Below are 20,315 nucleotides of genomic sequence, written 5' to 3'. Positions count from 1 at the left end.
ACGGTATGGATGTTCAGGGCTTCTAAGCCACCCTATTCTCTGAGAATGTCATCTTTTCATATATACGTACATATAAACACGTATGTGTGCACATCACACACACACAGTCCTATGTCCCCTTTGCAAAACTTAACCCTTGAGTTATCAATGCCATGCATATTATCACACACATTTTAACTCATATACTTTACCATCAGGAAATTTACTTCATTTTGTCAGGGCAGGGCAAGTACTAGGGGTGGGGGATGGGAGAGATATAAGAAAGCTCTGAAAGCCATATGACTAGTATCAAGAACTCCCCACCACACGCACTCCGGAAGCAAACATACAGCCTTGGGTTGAAATGTGAGAGTAGAGAGAACAAAACCTATAGTTAACACGACAGTGAATGCTGGAGCTCTTCCATTCAGTGGTGGCCAGCTACCTAGTGGCAGGCCATGGACTGTTCTGGATATACCTACTTTATTACGGCACTGAAACCATTCAGTGCTCGGACAATCATTCTGGAGCAGCCTAGCCCTTAGCAATCAAGTCAAATGTCACCTGTTGCTCCTTCAAGAGTGGCTATCAGCCTTTCGCACATTTAGGAGTATTAATGACATTCTAAAAGGCTTATAAAAGGAGAGCACAACACTTTCCTATGCAGTATCATCTTAACTGTGTACAATATACACAGATGCCTAGAAAAAAGCAAAAGCAAGAAAATATATTTAAACGCCAGCAAGCTCTGCTCACTAGGTGGTGGGTACTTATTTTCTACGCAGACTGCTGGCTTTCCACAGGAACAGCCCTGAGCAGGAGGCAGAGGCCAGGATGCTGCCCGGGCTTGAACGCTGGTCTTGCTGTTCACTGAACCCTGGGCAAGCTACTCACCTTCTCTGCCCCTCATCTACAAACAGAGCTGCTCACAGTTCATGCTTCTAGGGCTTTTGTGAGAACACAGGAGACAGGAAATGCCCAGAGATGCCAGCTGTTATCAGTAGGCCTGTAGGTAAGGCCAAATCCAATGTGCGAAAACTATCTGGGGCCATGCAATGGCCAGCAGCAAAATGGTTCATGTTCCCTTTTATTCCTGGCCTTGAATATGGCAAAACCTGAACCTTAACAGATTATTCCTTTGAAATGGGTCCTATTGTTTGTTTAGCTTGAGACTGTAGTAAGTTAACTCAAATATCTTCATGTCGTTACTGCTTTATCTCTGAGAATTCAACAAAGACAGACTCTACTCAGAAAGGAGAAATGTTCAGTTCAGCCTCATATTGGCAGGACATTCCTTCCTGAGGAAAAGCAGGGAAAGGTTACGATAGACTTTTTTCCAAGACTAGAACAAGGAAAGGATGCAGCTTTGTGGGGATACCTAGTGCTGGCTTTAGAACAGCTCTTTGCACATGAAACGACACTAGAAGACACTGCAGCATTTCAGGTCTTACCTTGGCCTGTCCAATCCTAAAGTTTTCTCGTGGGTTGTAAATAACAGCAGTTTCTGGACGGCTGGTCCGAATGTAGCACACCCCCTAGGGTATAAAGAAAAGAAGAGCTACAGTTTAGACATCAAGCTCAATTTGCATCTAATAAGCCTTTAGAAATGGGGGAGAAGGGAGGACTGAACAGTTATTTTTACTAAAAACAAAGTGCACATTTTGGAGCAAGGGACCAGCACCTACAAGCACTGGCAAACAGGTCAGGTGTCACCTGATCCAGTTACTACTAAGCCAGGCGAAAGCCTATGCAGCACCTTGGCGGACGCCCTCAGTGACAAATTTTCCATGCTGTCATGTTCACCAATTTAGAAAAGCTTTCTCAAATACACAGTGACCTGTTCTGTCTCCATTGAACAGGATTCCAGGGCGGGAGCACCAGCTCATGTTGACCAGAAAGCCCAGAACGCGATGTTAAAGAATTACTTTTTCCTACGGTAGCTTGTAATGCTTCAACCTTAGAAATACCTTAAACACCAGAATATAAAATGACTCAATATTTTCCCAATGAGATGTAATTAATTTTTATCAACTTGAATACGTAAGCAGAAGTATAAATGAATACTGTCTAAAGTATTTGTTAATTTACATACATTAAATCATGCATTATAAACTAGCATATTAACTTAGTAACATCTTCTGTTCGTTCCTTCCCACGTTAGGAACCAATTCTATTCTGTGTTTTTACTGAAGTAAAATTTACCTAAGTGGAATGTTTCATGAATTCTAACAAAGGCATACACCACGTAACCATCACCAAAGCCTAGATATCATTCATCTGCCAAGAAGGTCCCCTTGTGGCTCTCTTGTCACTCTTCCCACCCCAGCAGCAATCTCTATTCTGATTTGCCATCACAGCTTTGTTTTGCCTCTTTTGCACTTCCTAGAAATGGAATCCTCCAGCACGTGGGATCACTCTGTGTATGATATTCAGGCATAAAGCAATTTCCAGGATATAGTAACAAGCAAGTATACAACAACACAGTCAGCACGCTTAGGTTTTTTTCAAAGGTCAGAGAAGCAGGTCCCTACTGTGTTGCAAATGCTTAGAATGGAATTTGTGACCCACCCTGTGCCCAGGGTGGCCTGTGTAGGGGGCATGGGCAGGCGCAGGGCTGGGTGGTGAAGGGAGTCTGGTGACCGACAGAATGGTTGCAAAGGCGAAGACTGCATACCTAGCTGCCCCTGCCCATTTCTGGGCAGGAATTAGTCTGTGGTCACCTGATGCCCTCGCCTGAGACTTCAGGAGGGGCAAGCGAGGCAGAAGCCACACTCTTGCCCTTCTGTGCTGTTTCTGAAGGTGGAGCTGTGCTGGAGACCCTGGGGTTTATCTGTAGTGGAGACACACTGGCCACTCTTCAGCTTTCTGGGTGCCACGAGGCAGTGGTGGCACAGGGTGCATCTGAGGCTGGCACTTGATGCTCACTTCTGGGCACTCTTGCAGCCCTGCCAAAGGGTCTCTGCCTTAGAGCCCCAGAGTGTTCCCTGTTCTCCCCAAGTTCTCCTCACTCCAGGCCATTGGATGGGGCTTCAGTGTCCCTCTCACTCTTTGTCTTTGAATGTGTTCATGTTCAACGGGATGCATCACCTTTTTTGGGTAATGATTCTATTTTTAAAAGGAATCCCATAACCAAATTTTCTATAATGAATAACGTGACCTTTATGCTGAGAGAAAGATGGGAAAACTTCAACCATCAGTACCAAACTCGTAGCAGAGCTCAGAAGCATTTTCTGTCTGAATCAGTGTCCCCTTAAAAATACCTTGGTATTAGCTGCCAGGAACACAGCATACTCGGTCGAGACGGCATCACTTGGATAGAAAACGGTGCAGTTGGGAATTGCTCGGAACATGGCCAGATCCTCCAAGGCCATCTGGGAGGGGCTGTCTTCACCTGAGAAAACAAAGCAGTGGCCCAACGAAAACATGAGGAAGACCAAGCTAGGCCCCAGCACTCTGCTGGATAAATAACAGCTCTTACTGCGACAGAAGGGGCCACAAAACTTCTGTAGCAGAGCTCTATAAAACTGTCCAATACTTACGTCGATACAATGCCTTATGATGACCTGTCACACATCCATCTCCCTTGAGACAGCACTAGGACACTCCAGTTTCAGCTCCTAATTGACCTACCAGATCAACAAACCAGCAGTCTCTTCTTGGACCTGACCTTCGCCAACCTCTGGTGCTTGGTCACTGGGCACTGCTGTCCAAGATGACTTGATGCTCTTCTCTTTGAGCACCATTGGCCGACTGGGCCCCACCAAGTTTCTGCCTCTGTCTTCATTAGGTGGATCCCTTCAGTCTCTGTCCTTACTTCCCTGCTCTCTTATCTTCTCCATCAAGAGACTGAGGTTTTTAGATTGAAGAGATCTTACTCACTTCTCAAGGCCTTCAAAGTAGCTAAGCATAACAAACCTTGGGAGTACCTTTGGGAAGCTGCTGTAACTAAGGGAGCCTTAGTATGTGTTTGGGAAGAGTTTCTGGCCAGAAATGCTGTGGAAAGAGAAAGCCCAATGTACACCAGGGGCCTACCTCCTCCGTCTAGGAAGGGGGCTATCACTGTGTATACTGCCTTGCCTGGGACAACTATCTACCCTAAGAACTCCCAGTTCCTCTGAGTTGGACCTAGAACCACTTCTTCACTTCGCTGACTTATTTTGAAACTTTCCCTATACTCAGCCCCAGGTGAAGACTCCTGCCAAGGCCCTCCCCTCTCCTCACACAGCTCTCTCCGCCTGTGTCTGGCCTATCCAGACTTCTTAGCCAGTCTAGTTCCCCCAGGGAGTTTCAGAGATGACTACCAAACGTGCACTTCCAGCCAGCCCTCCCTACCTATCCAGCATTCTAGCAGCCATTTAAGCTATCACATCTACCTAGGGCTCCTACCCCACAATAGGCACATCAGGCACCTTTTCGGACTCCCCCACCTGTCAGCAATGTGACTTCTTTCTTCAGACTTTCTCAGATTCACTCTTATTTTCTATCCACTGCTAATGCACACCATATTTCAACCCTCTTCTGGCTTCCCTGTGCCCACTGTTTCTGCCCAGCTCTTCCTGCCAGGTTAACACCTAGAGAGCTGTGTCTTTCCTCAGCCTCGCTCCCTGGCCACAGGATTCTCAAGGCTTCCCATCCCACCCAACTGCACCGCTCCACCCAGGCAGATCCCTGGCAGGCTGTGCTCTTCACTTCCCTGCGCCCATTCTGCTTATCCCCATTTAGACTAAAGCAACTACACGAAGAGCAGAAAGGGATGCTCTAATGCTGGGTGGCCCTATTCATACTCAGTACGTGGCTAGACACGTTAAGAAGTACTCAGGACAGACCACTGTTTCTCGATGACTACAAGAGTGGGCATTTTACTGTAACATCAAGAGATCTGCTCAAATGCTACCTACAGTATCTGAAACTTTTAAAACATAATATGGCTTAAAAAAAGTTACAAATGATCAAACGTTATGAAACTCAAAGTACATTGGCAATTCAACTGCTCACATAATCTTTATAAAGTAGAAAGGCTATCAATATGATGGCACTGAAAACTCATACCAATGGATACCCCGCCGTGGGACCCAATAAGGTTGATGCTGGCTTGAAACATGGCTCCCATCCGGATCTGATCAAACGCTCGGGTCAAATAGGCAGCAAAGGTGCTAGCGAAAGCAATGGTTCGACCACGGTCGGTGCATCCCAGGGCCACGCTCACCTGGAACACCAAGAAGGTGAATCAGAACATCCCTGTACCCTGGCCCTATCACCCCTAACAGCCTCCCTTTCCCGCTTCCAAGAATAGTGTGTGGCTCCTGGGATAATTCTTGCTCAGCACCATCCCCAAAAGCATGTATCCAGGGAACGTTCCTTCCAGCAGTCCTGGAAACCACCCCTCAGACCCTGCCTGGCTACTCTCTACCTGTTTCCCTGAAGACTTTTTTCCTTCCGGTTCCTTGGCTTTTATAAATGGAAAGAAAGACTGTAAGGTGGGCTGGGTCTTCTATGTCCAGTGGGCCACTGTTAATCAGTGAAAAGACCCAAGAGGGGGGCCCACAGCACACGCACCATGTTTTGCTCAGCAATAAAACACTCGATGAAACGCTCAGGGTGCTCCTTCTTGAATATCTCAGAGAAGGTGGAGATCTTGCTGTCGCTGTCCAGCACAACAACTCTATCATTTGCATGGCCCAGCTTAGCCAGAGCCAAACCGCATGCTTTGCGAGTAGCTACCTGCAAGAGTCACACAGTAGAATTTCTTAGAATGGATTTAGGTAATATTTTGTAGAATTGCATATTATCTTTTAAATTATTTTTTATTTTCCAATTACATTTGACATTTAATACCACTTTAGTTTCGGGTGTGCAGCACAGTGGTTAGGCATTTATATAATTTATGAAGTGATCCTCCCCAGAATAAGTTTTATACCCACCTGGCACTATAATAACTATAGCTATCACATTACTGACTATATTTGTTCCCTATGCTGTACTTCATATCCCGTGACTATTGTGTAACTACCAATCTGTACTTCTTAATCCCTTCACCATTTTTACCCAGTTCCCCATGTGGAAACCACCAATTTATTCTCTGTATCTGTAAGTCTGCTTGTTCTTTAGATTCCACATATACGTGAAATCATGTGGTATTCATCTTTCTCCGTCTAAATTATGTCACTTAGCATAATACCCTCTAGGTTCATCCATGTTGCTGCAGCTGGCAAGATTTCATTTTTTTATGGCTTACTAATATTCCATTGTATATATGTACCACGCCTTCATCCAATCATTCACTGATGGACGCCCACGTTGCCTCCATGCCTTAACGATTGCAAATGTTACAGTGAACATAGGAGTACACATCTTTTCGAATTAGCGTTTTGGGTTTCTTCAGATAAATACTCAGAAGTGGAATTGCTGACTCATAAGGCGGGTTCTATTTTTAATTTTTTGAGGAAGCTCCAGGCTGTTTTCCATAAGTGGCTGCACCAATCTGCAATCCCACCAACAATGCACGAGGATTAATTGTCATCTCTCCTAATGAATAAAAAAAATTTCTGACTCACTAATAAACTCCTTTAGGGTCATAAAAATGGATTGGCTAGCCAATCTTAAATCTATACTTGGCTCACCGAGTAGCAATTTCTCAAAAATAAATTTATTCTTCTGTACTATTCATATAGTTGATTAAAAAATTTAAATTTCCCAAAATGCAAATACCTTTGTGACTTTTCAGCTATAAAACTGTTAATGTTGAAAAAAAAAATGTAGAACTTGAGAATCCTAATACCGATAAAAAAGAATTCTATTAGGACAGTTTGAGATTGGACTGAATTTATGAATTTAGGAGAGAACCAAATCTTTATAATATTTTTTCTATTAAGAACAAGTTTTTTCTTGTCCTCAGAATCTTAAACACAGAATTACCATGTGACCCAGAAATTCCACTCCTAGTTATATATCTAGGAGAAAAATACGTTTATATAAAACTTGTATACAAATGTTCATTGCAGCACGATTTACCATACCCAAAAAGTAGAAAGAACCCAAATATCCATCAATGGATGAACAAAATGTGTGGTATACCCATAAAATGGAGTATCTGTACATGCCACATGGTAAATCTCGACAACATTGTGCTAAGTGAAATAAGACAGACACGAAAGTTCACACGTTACATAATTCCATTTATATGAAATGTCCGGAATAGGCAAATCCAGAGACAGAAAGTAGATTAGTGGTTACTAGGGGACGGGTAGGAACAGAGAGTAACTACTACTGAGTAAGGGGTTTCTTACTGGGGTGATGAAAACGTTGTAAGATTGAGTGTGGTGATGGCTGCACAATTCTGTCAATATGCTAAAAACTATTGAACTGTACACTTCATAAATGGGTGCATTGTATAGTGAGTTATATAGCTCAATAAAGCCGCCATAAAAACAACAAAGTTTGACCCTTCAGTTATTTGTCATTCATCCACCCCAAAATATTTTTTAAATTAAGCAATTCATATAAACAGTACAAAATTCAAGTTATAAAAGGATATCAAGTGAAAAAGCCTCCTTCACCTCACTCTCCTGTCCCCCCAGCCACCCAGTTCCCCTCCCCAGAGGTAAGAGGAAATGACAGGTCCACGCAGCAACCTTTCAGGAATGGTCTACACAGAAATACTGGGTGAGCATGTTGTACGTACAAGGCAGGGGAGCTTCTTTTAGGGCTATAATTTTAAAAGCATCTTAATATGTAGATCTCATATAAATTTTTTGTTTTTTAAAGTTTTATTGCCATTATTAATGAGATCATCTCTCCATTTTGTTAATATAAGAAAGGAATTAATCCTTGTAGATCAGTTTTGCTACAAGCTCTCTTACTGGACTCTTCTTACTTCTAACCATGTCTGGTTGATTCTCTTCAGTTTTCCAGATTTACAATTCTATCACCTGCAAATGCTGATAGGCTTGCCTGCTTCTTGGCAGGACTCAGTTTTTTAGACTGTTATTTAACTGCATTGGCTGGCACTTCCAGAGTGGGGCTTAATCTCTGCCAGGTTAATGAGATATTTTTACATTAGGTATAAATAGGGTTCCAGATTTAAGATACCTAGATTGTCCTACTTTTAGTAAGAGGTTACTTAAAAAAAAAACAAAACAGGAATGAATTTTATGAACTGCTTTTGTTTCCATGTATCAAAATCCCCCCTCCCAATTACAGATGAATCATGCACATTACGAATTTGAACTTCACTACTTTGTATACTTCTTTTAATATACTAATGAAGTTAAGATTGGTATTTTTCTATGGCTGTTTATCTACTTAAGTGTTTTTTTTTAATCTTTTAAACTCAATTCTGGTATTTTATGTATTCTTAAAATGGTCCATTTTTTACAGGTTTTCATATCGATTACTAGAATTGAATAGTTTTCTCGTAATTTTCTGAATGTTCTCTACATCTGATTACCTCTTCTTATAATTTTATACATATATATAAACTTTTTAAGTAAACTAGCTAATGACTTGTCTACTATATTAGTAATTCAGCGAGCCAACTTTTATTTCCTATTCATAAAATATGTCTTTCAAAAAATGAAAAGTTCCCATAATTTCACCTTTCACACAGAAATATCACTTTAATTTGCTGTTATTTCTCCAAATATCCTTTTTAATGCCTTTTAATATATGATGCCCCCTTTTAAGATTTTCCACATGAAAATAGAATTATACTCTACACTGCTTTGCAACTTCAAAAACGTTTAATAATAATTTGGAAAAAAAGTAATTTGGGCATGCCCTTAGCTTTTTCTTTTTGCTGGGTCATTTCCAATTTTGCACAGGTATTTCTGTAGGATAAATTTCTGAGCTGCACTGCTACTTTTGAGGCTGTGAACAGATGAAGCGTTAACACATATTGCCAAATCACCCTTCATTAATGTGCACTTCTTCCTTATTAACTTTCTTCCGCTTTTTGTTTTCTCATTTCTTAAGTAGTCAATTCATTTTTAACCTGTATCACAATTTTAATCCACATTACCTGCCTGAGGAAACAAAAGCAACACTCAGAACGTCCCCAAATAAATAAGGAAAATAACGGAAGGCCAGAAAGTATTTCCTTCCTCCTAGGATTGCCACCTCGTTTCTTTATATCCAGAAGACCATGCCTATTTTGGGTGTGTTGTAATTAATAATATACCAGAAGGCAGGCTATAAAAAAATGATAAAAAAAAATGAAAAGGCTTTATGTTCAAGATTTCATGCCTAATTTGTTCCCTTTCTGAAAAACTGGTCTTTGATGAATTGGCCCACTTCCTTGAGTAATCCAGGGAATAAGTTCAAAAGATTGGCTTAGCCAGGTCCCCATCCTTAGAGCAGACATAGAATTGTTTTATGCACAGTAGACTGCAGAACTGCAAACTGAATTTTGGAAGCAAGCAAAAGCTACACAGCACTGAGTGCTAATAAGTAGCAATTGACTAATAAGAAAATTCAGACCTAAGTTTGAAATCAAATGATAAACATTAGAGATAGTAAAAGAAAAGGTAAACCCATTTTTTGAATTTTTATTTGAGTTTATCTGAGCCAAAACTGAGGACATATGCTAGAGAGCAATATCTCAAATGCTCCCAAAGTAAACCCATTTTTATTGCTTATAACCATTAGTTAAATGTCATGCCATCTAATAATTGGTTTATCTGTGGAGATCAGATCAGAGTAAATGAAGAGTCCTGTGGATTTAGGAAGAAAAGCAAAGAACAAAGCTGTTTGCCTACCCTGTCACCGACTTCGTAAGCTGGTGGAGAGGCCATCTCTATGTCCGTGATGTTGATCTGAGGTGAGTCTTCAATAGGGGGTTTTGGTTCGAGATTCCTGGTGGTCTGTATCTGGCTCTCAATCAGTTTGATAATTGCATCTGCTCTTTCCTTTGGCATTGGCTTTCCATGCCAACTTTCTGCATCTTCGACACCTGCAATCAAAGAAATTAAAGACGTTTGACCATAAATATTTAATGAGCGCCTATCAGGTCATTCGAAAGACATCCTGATGGAAAAGATGTCAGCTGAGGACTCAGAGGGAGCCTGAAATGGAATTGCACTCCCAGAGAAAAGCCTGGACAAAGGCCCACTGGCTCATGTGCTGGTGAATAGAGGGAGATGAGGCGGAAGAGAAAGGCAGGGCAGACCATGTAGGATCCCATGGGTATAAGGAGTTTTATCCAAAGCAAAATGGGAAACCACTGAAGGGTTGGGGTGTGGGACGTGACTGATCAGTTCCCTGTTGTAAAAAGATCACCGCGGTAGCCCTGTGGGTACTGGCTTGTGGAGAGTGCAGTTAGAGATGGCAGGAGTCTGGGTGGGAGAGATGGAGAGCATTGAACAGATCTGAGATATACTTTCAAGGCAGAATCAGTTAGAACTGATAATGGACTCGGTACACGTATAGGAGGCATAAAAGGGAGAGGCAAGGATGATTTTCAGGTTTCTGCCAGGAGCAAATGGGTCAAGGGCTCATTTCCTGAACTGGGGAGTACCGGGGTAAAACTATTTTGGGGAGGAGTCACAAAAGTTTTATTCTAAAATGTCGACATTAATAACACAACAGGAATCACATCTCTTGTGTCAGCTTTGAAATCTGCAAGTTAAGACTTTCAAAACCCCCTCCTTCCCCAGGCCCTCAGTTCCCCAGCTACCTTTCCTGCAGGTACTGCTTTACTAGTTGCCTGCATGTTCTCCCTAATAATGTAGGCATAGGCAAGTGTGTGTGTGTATACACCCTTATTTCCTATCTGCTCCTACACGTAGCAGCACTTTCTTACTCTGCACTCCCGTGGAAATTATTTCCTGCCAGTCCTCTAACTGATGGACTATCCCCCTAGCCACCACTACCATGCAGGCAGAAAACCACTGCTCACTTGCTGGGGGTCTGAGCTTCCCCCCGACTGTAACCAGACATTCTATCTATCAAAGCCAAAGAGAGAAAGAGCCTCCAGCACATATTTCAGGCATGGTCACTGTGCACTGAGTCTGTCTGCCCAGCCAGCCTGAGCCTCCCTCTGCCTTGTCTTTTGTGCAAGGCAAATGTTTTTAATAACCCCAGGCGGGAAAAAAACCAAAACACTTGTTTACTTGGAGTGCCCCGGCCCTTGAAAGTCTTGGCAACTATAGCTGTGGGCTTGTTCTTCACTTGAGTGGCTTGCCAGAACACTTGACACAGTGCCTCTACATCACGGCCATCCACCACGTAAGTATTCCACCTGCCAACCAAGAAGGAGACCCAGTTATAAGACGAAGAGGAGATGGGGCAGAAATTGATGACATAAAATAGGACATAGTTACCCAAAGGCTTCACAGCGCTTCTGATAGACGTCTATGCAGTTCTCAAGGGGCAAGACGCCACTGTGGCCTACGCGGTTCACATCGAAGATGGCCACAAGGTTGTCCAGACTGTAGTGGGAAGCGAAGGCCAACGCTTCCCAGACAGAGCCTTCTGAAGACTCACCATCTCCCACGAGGCAGTACACCCGGTAGCTGGGGCAAGCCAAGACAAGGTTAGTACCCCTCATGGGGTTCTTTGGAGCCACTTGAGCAAATATGTTTCATGGAGAGAAACAAAGGAACAGACTGATGTGGCTGCTTGAGAGCATCAGGTTCCTAAGACCGTTTTCCTCACCCTGTCCAAACTCAACATTGAGGAAACACAACTTTTAAAGTGTGTTTAAAAAAAAGACCCCCCCCTCAAAAAAAAGGCTAAAGGAGCTCATCACCACCGAACCAGTATTACAAGAAATGTTAAAGGGACTTTTTGAAGAAGCAACAGCAGCAAAAATATGAATAAGAAAAAAGCAATAACTACAATAATTACTTTAAATATAAATGGATTACGTGCTCCAATTAAAAGACATAGGTGTCTGAATGGAGAAGAAAAAAATCTTAAAAAAAAACCCTATATGCTGTCTACAAGAGACTCACTTTAGATGAGACACACACAGACCAAAGGTAAATGGATGGAAAAAGATATTTCATGCAAATGAAAACAAACAAAAAAGCTGGGATAACAATACATATCAGACAAAATACTTTAAAACAAAGGCTATAAGAAACAAAGAAGGATCCAGCAATTTCACTTCTGGGTATTTATCCGAAAAAACCCAAAACCCTAATTTGAAAAAACATATGCATCCCTATTGTTTGCTGTAGCATTATTTACAATAGCCAAAATATGGAGGCAACCTGGGTGTCATCAATGACTAAATGAATAAAGAAGAGCTGGTACATATATACAATGGAAAATTACTCAGCCATAAAAAGGAATGAAGTCTTGCCATCTGCAACAACATGGATGGATCTAGAGAATATTGTTAAGAGAAATAAGTCAGACAAAGATAAGTATCATACGATTTCACTTATATGTGGAATCCAAAAAAACAAATGAATAAAACAGAAACAGACTCATAAAGAGAACAAACTGATGGTTGCCAGATGGGAGGGGGTTTGGGAGGTTGAATCAAAAAGGGGAAGAGATTAAGTACAAATTGGTACTTAGAAAACAGTCGCAGGGATGGAGAGTACAGCATAGGGAATATAGTCAATACTGTATTAACTATGTATGGTATCTAATGGGTACTGGACTTACCAGAGTGATCACTTAGTAAGTTACAGAGAAGTTTAATCACTATGTTATACATCTGAAACTAATACAATATTGTATGTCAATTGTGATTGAAAAATAATTTTAAAAAACCTTGGGTCTCATAAGATGGGCTCCACCTTTCACTAGTTTTCTCATCCCATCTGTAAAGGCTATGCCACTTCTCTGGGTTCAACAAACAAGAGGTGATAGGGAGAAAGCAGCTCCCTTAAACACCCAAACATTTACATCATATACAGTTTCTTGGTAAGCTCCATTTTAAGCACTGCCACCTACTTCTGATCTTACAAATTTACAATAATCATAACAATCAAAACATTCTACCTCAAGAGCATTATGTTCTGTTGTAAATAGTTAATTCCTCCGCAGCAGAAACATGACACACACCAATAAAACAATGCAGACCCCACAAAAATGCTGTAAGTGAAGTTTAAAAAAGTGATTAACTGCAGAATAGGGACTAATAGAGGCAATAACGAGCAGTAAAAAATGTTAACTGACTTACGGGAAATGGAGTGAGGCAGCTGCCTTAGTGGAGGAAGCACGAATTGCCTCCAGAGAGGCCACCTAGGCTCAAACTGGGGACTGAAGGGCTCTGGACTCAGGCACACCAGGGTAGTCACGGGAGTAGAACATGCACACTACCATGACGAACCCTGCCCTCGTCCTGTCACCTGCCCCCACCTTGCTCCCCTATCACCATCAGCTGGGCACATGCCTCTGCAAGAAAGGCACTGATCTACCTGTCTTCAGAAAGGTGGAACCACCCCAGAGAAAAAGACCTTTGATTAACATTTAGGGGTCCTTAATGCAAAGGCAAATGTGCCACCTGCTCATTCTGTAGTAAAGCTCAGTAAGAGATGGAAAACAGAAAGATGTCTCTCTCAGGAAAGACTAGAGTCTTGATGAACTGGTTTTCATACTGCAGGCAGCACTTTGAACCCAACCAGAGACACTTAGAACCCCACCAGAGATGCTAGAACAGTTTCCAGAAGTGCAATTTCTTTACTGTTTGAACGCTTGGTAACCTGAACTTTCAAAACAATCACTGTCTTCCCAAACTAATGAGCTATAAATAAAGCCAAAGTGCCTGGGGAGTAGGGTGGGAACAGTTAAGTGGTTTCTGGGGATGTGCCTTACCTGGCCCTGTCAAAGTACTTGCCAGTATACGCCATTCCACATGCAGCTCCGAGTCCTTGTCCAAGCCATCCGGTTGCCACATCAACAAATGACAGTCTCTGTAAGAGAAAGGACCAAATGAACCTAGGTGCATCTGTAGAACATGGGTATCAGGAAGTTGAGTGTCAGGCCAACTTCTGGCACCAAGCATAGGCAGCTCCTCAGAGTGGCCCCTCCTCCCATCCTGTGGAGTGACTTCCTCTTCATTACACTCAGATCAACATCACAGTCAGGGGAGCCATAGGTAATAAATGCAATGTTGCAAGGGTGACTGGAGCTTTGGGAACGTAGAGATTTTTTCCTCCACGTGGCAGCCTAAACAGAGCACAAGAGCAAAGCAAAAAACCTAAGCATGCGCCTTGCCATCCATCAACACACAAACCAAATGTTCATCTTTTTGGAGAATACAGGATCTTAAGATACACTGAACTTATTCATCACTTCTACTGCCACCATCTTGGTCTGGCCACAAACATGTCTCCCTTCCATCACTGCAGTGGCCTCCCTGCTCCTCCATAGCCATTCTCAGCACAGCTACCAGGGCAGCCTGTTAAAACCTAAGTCCACTCATAGCTCTCTGCCTAGAACTGTCCAAGGTCTCATCATCTTGTGCCAAGTAGAGCCCAAGTTCTCACACCGACCTGTCCACGCTGGCCTCCATCACCTTTTATCCTCCCACCCCCCACCACTCTGGGTGCACTGGCCTCCTTGCTGCCCCTTGAATGCACTGGGTACAGACCTACCTCAGGGCCTTAGCACTTGCGGCTCTTTCCCAAGTACTCAGTGCTTGTGCCTAAATAGGTACACAACTCATTTCCTCACCCCTTCCAAATCTCTGCTTGAATGTCAGCATCAAGGCCTTCCTGGACCATCTCTTTCAATTACTACCCCCTACCCTTCTACTTCTCTTGGATCCAGGATACTCAGCCTCATCTGAAATGCTAGCTATCTATTAACAGGTTTCTTGTCTGTCTCCTTCTCCATTCAAGCAGAGATTGGTGTGTGCTGTCACTACCACAGATGAGTACTTGTCAGTCTCAGGTTCCTCTCCTTTCCTTCTCCACCTAATTCCTCTGCTCCTCCCAGGGCTCTTGACCTTCCCGTTCTCCACAGCTTTGGGCCCCCAGACTCCCCCTCCATTTTGCATCTCCCCCACATACCTATCCCACTCAAGTCTCTAATGACACCTTTAGCTCCATCCTCCTCCCTATGGCTCCTACCTTACTCCTGGAACAAATTCTGGCTCCCAGTTGCCTTGCATGCCCTTGGACTGTCTGGGCACTCAGACCAACTTTGCTTCTCCCTGGCTTTAAAGTGAGGCAAGTGAAATCACCTCCTCAAAGCTTCACTCAGGCATCAGGAGGCTGTAGAATTGAGAAGACTGGTGGGGGCACAAGCATGATGCTGGCATGGCGGAAGTGTTCCTACATGGGTTCCTTTCTCTTCTCCAAGAACCCTTATGCTATGGAGGGAGACACTCACAATTGAAAGTGGCCAAAAGCTAGAATAAAGATGTGTATGACGTGCTACATGCACCTAGAAAAGAAAGATTTCTTTTTCACGTTGTCATCTTTGTTCCAGCACAAAGAGCACTTCAAAAACAAGCTTACAGAAAAGTCTTCTGGTTACTTTGCAGGCCACCTTGGCTGGAGAAAACAAATGTACTGATAAACACAAATGTCTGGGGGTGGTGTGGGGGCATTGCAAACCCCCCTCCCCAGCCTTCAGCATCGTGAGGGCTCTAAGGGAAACCAAGCACCTTACAATGACACTGCCAGACTTCAAAAGTTAGCCCTCTAATGAAGTTGTCTGCGTTAGACACTCGTGTCCTGGGAACACTGATCATGTGAACCCTGGGCTCCTCTACCTGTAGTGGGTCCGTTTACACCATTCCCAGCCAGAGCCAAAGTGGACCACATTCTTGTGTTTTCTCTTTTCTTCCAATTTTAACTGCTGCTTAAATCTGATGAACACAAATTCTGGCAGCTGAAACAGTGCCCAGCCTGCTACTGCACACCAGAAAGCATCTTTATTCCTCTAAGGCCAATTATTCCAAACATCTGATGGGCTAGCAGTGGAAATGGAGTAGTCTAAGCACCTTTCCTTTTTCTAAAGTGGAGACCTGAACACTCATACTGTCTCTGTACACCCCTATTTGTTTGATGTTTATTTTCAAGGAAGTTCTAGTTTGTAGAGAAGCTGGAAGAAGAGTACAATGGAGTCCCATGTGCTCTTCACCTAGATTCGCCAACTGTTACTAATGAACCACTTTTGCTTCATCTCTTTCTACACATTTTACTTATCTTCCACCAAACCTTGTTCGAGATTATGTTTCAGATACCAAGATGAGTCATAACTACAACCCCAGATACTTTGGCCTGATCCCTATTCTGACTTTGTCTTTAAACTACTTCCTGCTGCCCACATCTGAGGGTTGTTTTTACCTGGTGCTCTATAAACTGAGTTTTGAATGATTTGATAAAGACGCAGCAAACTTTCGGATAACATTAAAAGAACTCCAGCCTTCTACATTGACCTTGCTTTTAACACCCCTTTTCTTTCCTGTCCCCCAATGTCATGAGGTACCTGGCACTATATCTAGTCTAATGAGAAAGTCCCCCATTGGTGTTAAGTCATAGCTGCAGAAATAGAAGAGAAAGATGACGGACAGGGGTGGAATGTCCCTCCAAATTCAATCAATTTTCTTTGAGCTTAGGAAGTTGGATCTGCTGATGTTGCCCACCTCTGTCCAGGTGGCAGAGGATGGGGACATCATGACTCTGCCTGGGGGGCTTTAGTGCTAGCTGATGTGAGGAGGGGCACCATCAAAGGAAAGGAAGGGCAGCCAGTTGCCACAAGTCATCCTTCCCACCACGCAGTCCTCACTAGAACGCCCTTTAGACCTTTATAGGGTGTGATGGTCTGAATGTTTGTGCCCTCCCTCCCAAATCCATGTTGAAAATTTAATGCCCAAGGAGATACTATAAGGAGATGAGGCCTTTGGGTGGTGCTTAGATCATGAGAACAGAACCTTCAAGTATGGGATTCGTGTCCTTATAAAAGAAATCCTAGAGAGAACACTTCTGCTATGTGAGAATACAATGAGAAGTCTGTGGCCAGGTAGAAGGCCCTCACTAGAACATGACCATGCTGGTGCCTTGATTTTGGACTTCATCTCCAAGGCTGTGAAAAATAAATTTCTATTGTTTATAAACCATCCAGTCCACGGTATTTTGTTACAGCAGCATGAATGAACTAAGATGTGAGACAAAGAAAGAACCAAAAGGATAAACAGAGCCCATTTCAGGCCTTGTTGCCACATGGTGGCTTTAAAAACAAGTTTAAGAAGTAAGCTTCTGAGCAGGCTCTGGGCTCCCATGCCAGCTTACCTTGGAGAGGATGAATCGATCATTGTCTGGGTTCTCTGGCTCTGCTTGTTTATATCTCATGACGTAGAAGAACAGCACAGACATGATCTCAGCACCACTGCTGCATGATGTGGGGTGGCTGAAAAACAGACATGGCATAGGTCATTCTCATAAGTAAGGGACACGGTGCATGAGAAGGCTTTTTTCAGCGCATGGTCTCCTCAGACTAGAAGCACCAGTCATTACTTCCAGCCCTGGAAGAATCCAGACAAAGGAAAGGGATGCAGGGCCACTGCCTCCCAAGCTCGCAGCTTTCAAAGATACTTTAAGGCCCAGTAACCTCATAGCCTCTCTTCCTGTGGAAAGCGAGACCTCCAAGGCCAGTCTCCTTCTATCAATGGAGCACCTAGGTACTTGGGGCAAGTTTACCTGATGACCCCGTAAACACTTAAACATTTTTCCACGCTTGAATGCATTTGTGATATCGTTAATCATAAAGACCATGAAATAGAAACAAACCCATGCAAATATGGTCAACTAATATTTGACAAGGGAACCAAGGATACTCAATGGAGAAATAGTCCTTTTAATAAACGGTGCTGAGAAAATTGAATATTCATGTGTAAATAAATGAAACTAAACCCTTATCTTACAATACTTGCAGAAATTAACTTGAAATGAATTAAGAATTAAAGGTAAGTCTGGAAACCATTAAATTCCTAGGAGAAAACAGAAAAAAGCTCCTTGGCATAGATCTCTGTAATGATTTTTTTGGATATGTCACCTATAGCTCAAGTAACAAAATAAAAATAAACAAATGGGACTACACCAAACTAAAACTTCTGCACAGCAAAGGAAATCATCAACAAAATGAAAAAGACAATCTACCATATGGGAAAAATATTTGCAAACCATATCTCTAAGGGATTAATATCCAAAAAAAAAATATACTCATACAACAGCAAAAAAAAAAAAAAACAATTAAAAATGGTCAAAGGACCTGAATAGACATTTTCCCAAAGAAGATATTCAAATGGCCAACAAGTAAATGAAAAGGTGCTCAATATCACTAATCATCAGGGAAATTCAAATTGAAACAACAGGAAGATATCACCTCATACCTGTTAGAATGGCTATCATGAAAAAGATAAGTGTTGGTGAGAACGTGGAGAAAAAAGAACCCTTGTTCACTGTTGGTGGGGATGTACATTAGTGCAGCCACTATGGAAAACAGTATGGAAGACCCTCAAAAAATTAAAAATAGAATTACCATATGATCCATCAATTCCACTTCTAGGAATAGATCCAAAAGAAATGAAAACACTACGTCGAAGAGATATCTGCACGCCCCCCATGTTCACAGCAGCATTATTTACAATAGCCAAGACATGGAAACAACCTAAGTGTCCATGGAATTTATAAAGAAGATGTAGTACATGTATACAATGAACTATCATTCAACCATAAAAAAGAAAATTATGACATTTGCAATAACATGGATGAACCTTGAGAGCATTAAGTGAAATAAATCAGACCAAAAAAAAAAACCCCCCGAATATCATATGATTTCACTTATATGTAGAATCTAAAACGAAACAAACAAAAAAAAGACATCATCAGACTCATGGTACCAGACGCCGGGGTTAGGGGAAGGGGAACTGGAGGTAGGTGATCAAAAGGTAGGAACTCCCAGGTAGAAGATAAACAGGTACCAGGGATGTAATGCACAAGATGACTACAGTTAACGCCACTGTGTGGTACATTTGAAAGTGGTTAAGAATTGTTAAGATCCTAAGAATTCTCATCAGAAGGAGAAAACAATTAAAAATTTTTTTTTATCTGTATTAAATGGATAACTAAACTTATCATGGTACTCGTTTCATAATATATGTCTGTTAAATCATTACACCCTATACCTTAAACTTATACAGTGCTGTCAGTTGTATCTCAATACACCTAGGGGAAAAGTTTTTAAAAAAGAAACACCATGAAGATCCCATTCTACTACCTAAAATGAATTTTATTAAGAGGGGACAGAAACCAATTCTCTGGAGCCCTGCCCCAACTGTTGGAAGAGTAAGAATTCAGCCTAGCTTGTGTGTATTAACAATCTCTTTTAAAGTTTCAGAATATAGAAAATGGAGACTTAAACCTCCTGCCTTGCAAGGATGCTTTGAATTTAAAAATTGTTAGACCTATAGAAAATGCAAACCATTAATTCTGAAGGTGAAAGGAGCAAAATGAAAGTGTAAAAATCATCCGAAAAAAGACAGGTCTTAAACAACCAATGGGCCAAAGAAAAAATCACAAATTAGAAAACAACATACCAAAATTTGTGAGATGCAGCAAAAGCAGTGCTAGGAGAAATTTATAGCTGCGAACGTATTAAAAAAGAAACACCTCAAATCAAAAACCCAACTTTACAATTTCTGAATTAGAAAAAGAACTAAACTCAAAGCTACCAGAAAAAAAAGGTTAAGAGCATAATTAAAATAACTAGGAAAACAAAAAATCGACAAAAGTTGGTTCTTTGAAAAAATTAACAAAACTTTAGCTAGATTGGTAAATAAAAACAGGGAAATTACTAAACCAGATTTGAAATTACTAATTGTTTCAGAAATAAAAATAAGGACATTACTACCGATTCCACAAAAATAAAGACTACAAAAAGTACTGTGAACAACTTTACGTCAATAAATGGGCTAGCCTAGAAATTTCTAGGAACAGTAAACTTAAGACCGAATCACAAAGAAATAAAAAATCAGAATAAACCCATTACGAATAAGGAAATTGAGTCAATATTCAAAAACCTGCCTGACAAAAACTCTGGACCTGATGGCCTTATTGGTGAATCCCATCAAATTTCTAAACAATGAACGTCACTCCTCAAACTCTTCCGAAGAAACTGAAGAACATTTCAAATCCTTCTGAAGCCACCATTGTCCTTACACACTAAAACCAGACAAACACCTAACGAGAAAACCGCTAACATTTCTTAGGAATACGGACGCGAAAATCTTTAACAAAATGCAGGAAGACCCAACGGCCCCCTTTTAGGCTTTAAATTCTTTAAATTTCCATGTGCTGGCGTTTCGGGACCCGGACGTCGAGGGCAAAGCGCAGAGTCCTCCCCTCCCAACTCAGGATTGCCTCGCCCGCCGC

The 20,315-nt window shown here is 42.0% G+C and overlaps 1 protein-coding gene across 2 annotated transcripts in view; it reads right to left on the bottom strand.

Annotated features, from left to right (window-relative positions):
* Positions 1 to 20,315, bottom strand: part of TKTL1 (transketolase like 1) — a 23,578-nt gene that overhangs the window by 2,662 nt on the left and 601 nt on the right. The window contains exons 2-10 of one of the 2 annotated variants that reach the window (XM_006915298.1): positions 17,175 to 17,292; positions 13,747 to 13,844; positions 11,295 to 11,486; positions 11,085 to 11,212; positions 9,732 to 9,925; positions 5,536 to 5,700; positions 5,029 to 5,185; positions 3,240 to 3,370; positions 1,431 to 1,514 (exon numbers count right to left, since the gene is read on the bottom strand). In XM_006915298.1, the coding sequence (XP_006915360.1) occupies positions 1,431 to 1,514; positions 3,240 to 3,370; positions 5,029 to 5,185; positions 5,536 to 5,700; positions 9,732 to 9,925; positions 11,085 to 11,212; positions 11,295 to 11,486; positions 13,747 to 13,844; positions 17,175 to 17,292 (1,267 nt within the window). The remainder of the gene's footprint in view (positions 1 to 1,430; positions 1,515 to 3,239; positions 3,371 to 5,028; positions 5,186 to 5,535; positions 5,701 to 9,731; positions 9,926 to 11,084; positions 11,213 to 11,294; positions 11,487 to 13,746; positions 13,845 to 17,174; positions 17,293 to 20,315) is intronic. The other variant, XM_006915299.1, reaches the window with a different exon arrangement.

The sequence above is a fragment of the Pteropus alecto genome, unplaced genomic scaffold (genome assembly GCF_000325575.1).
Source record: "Pteropus alecto unplaced genomic scaffold, ASM32557v1 scaffold396, whole genome shotgun sequence".
NCBI lineage: Eukaryota > Metazoa > Chordata > Mammalia > Chiroptera > Pteropodidae > Pteropus > Pteropus alecto.
Note: the sequence above shows the minus strand (reverse complement) of the source record. Positions and strands in the feature narration are given on the sequence as shown.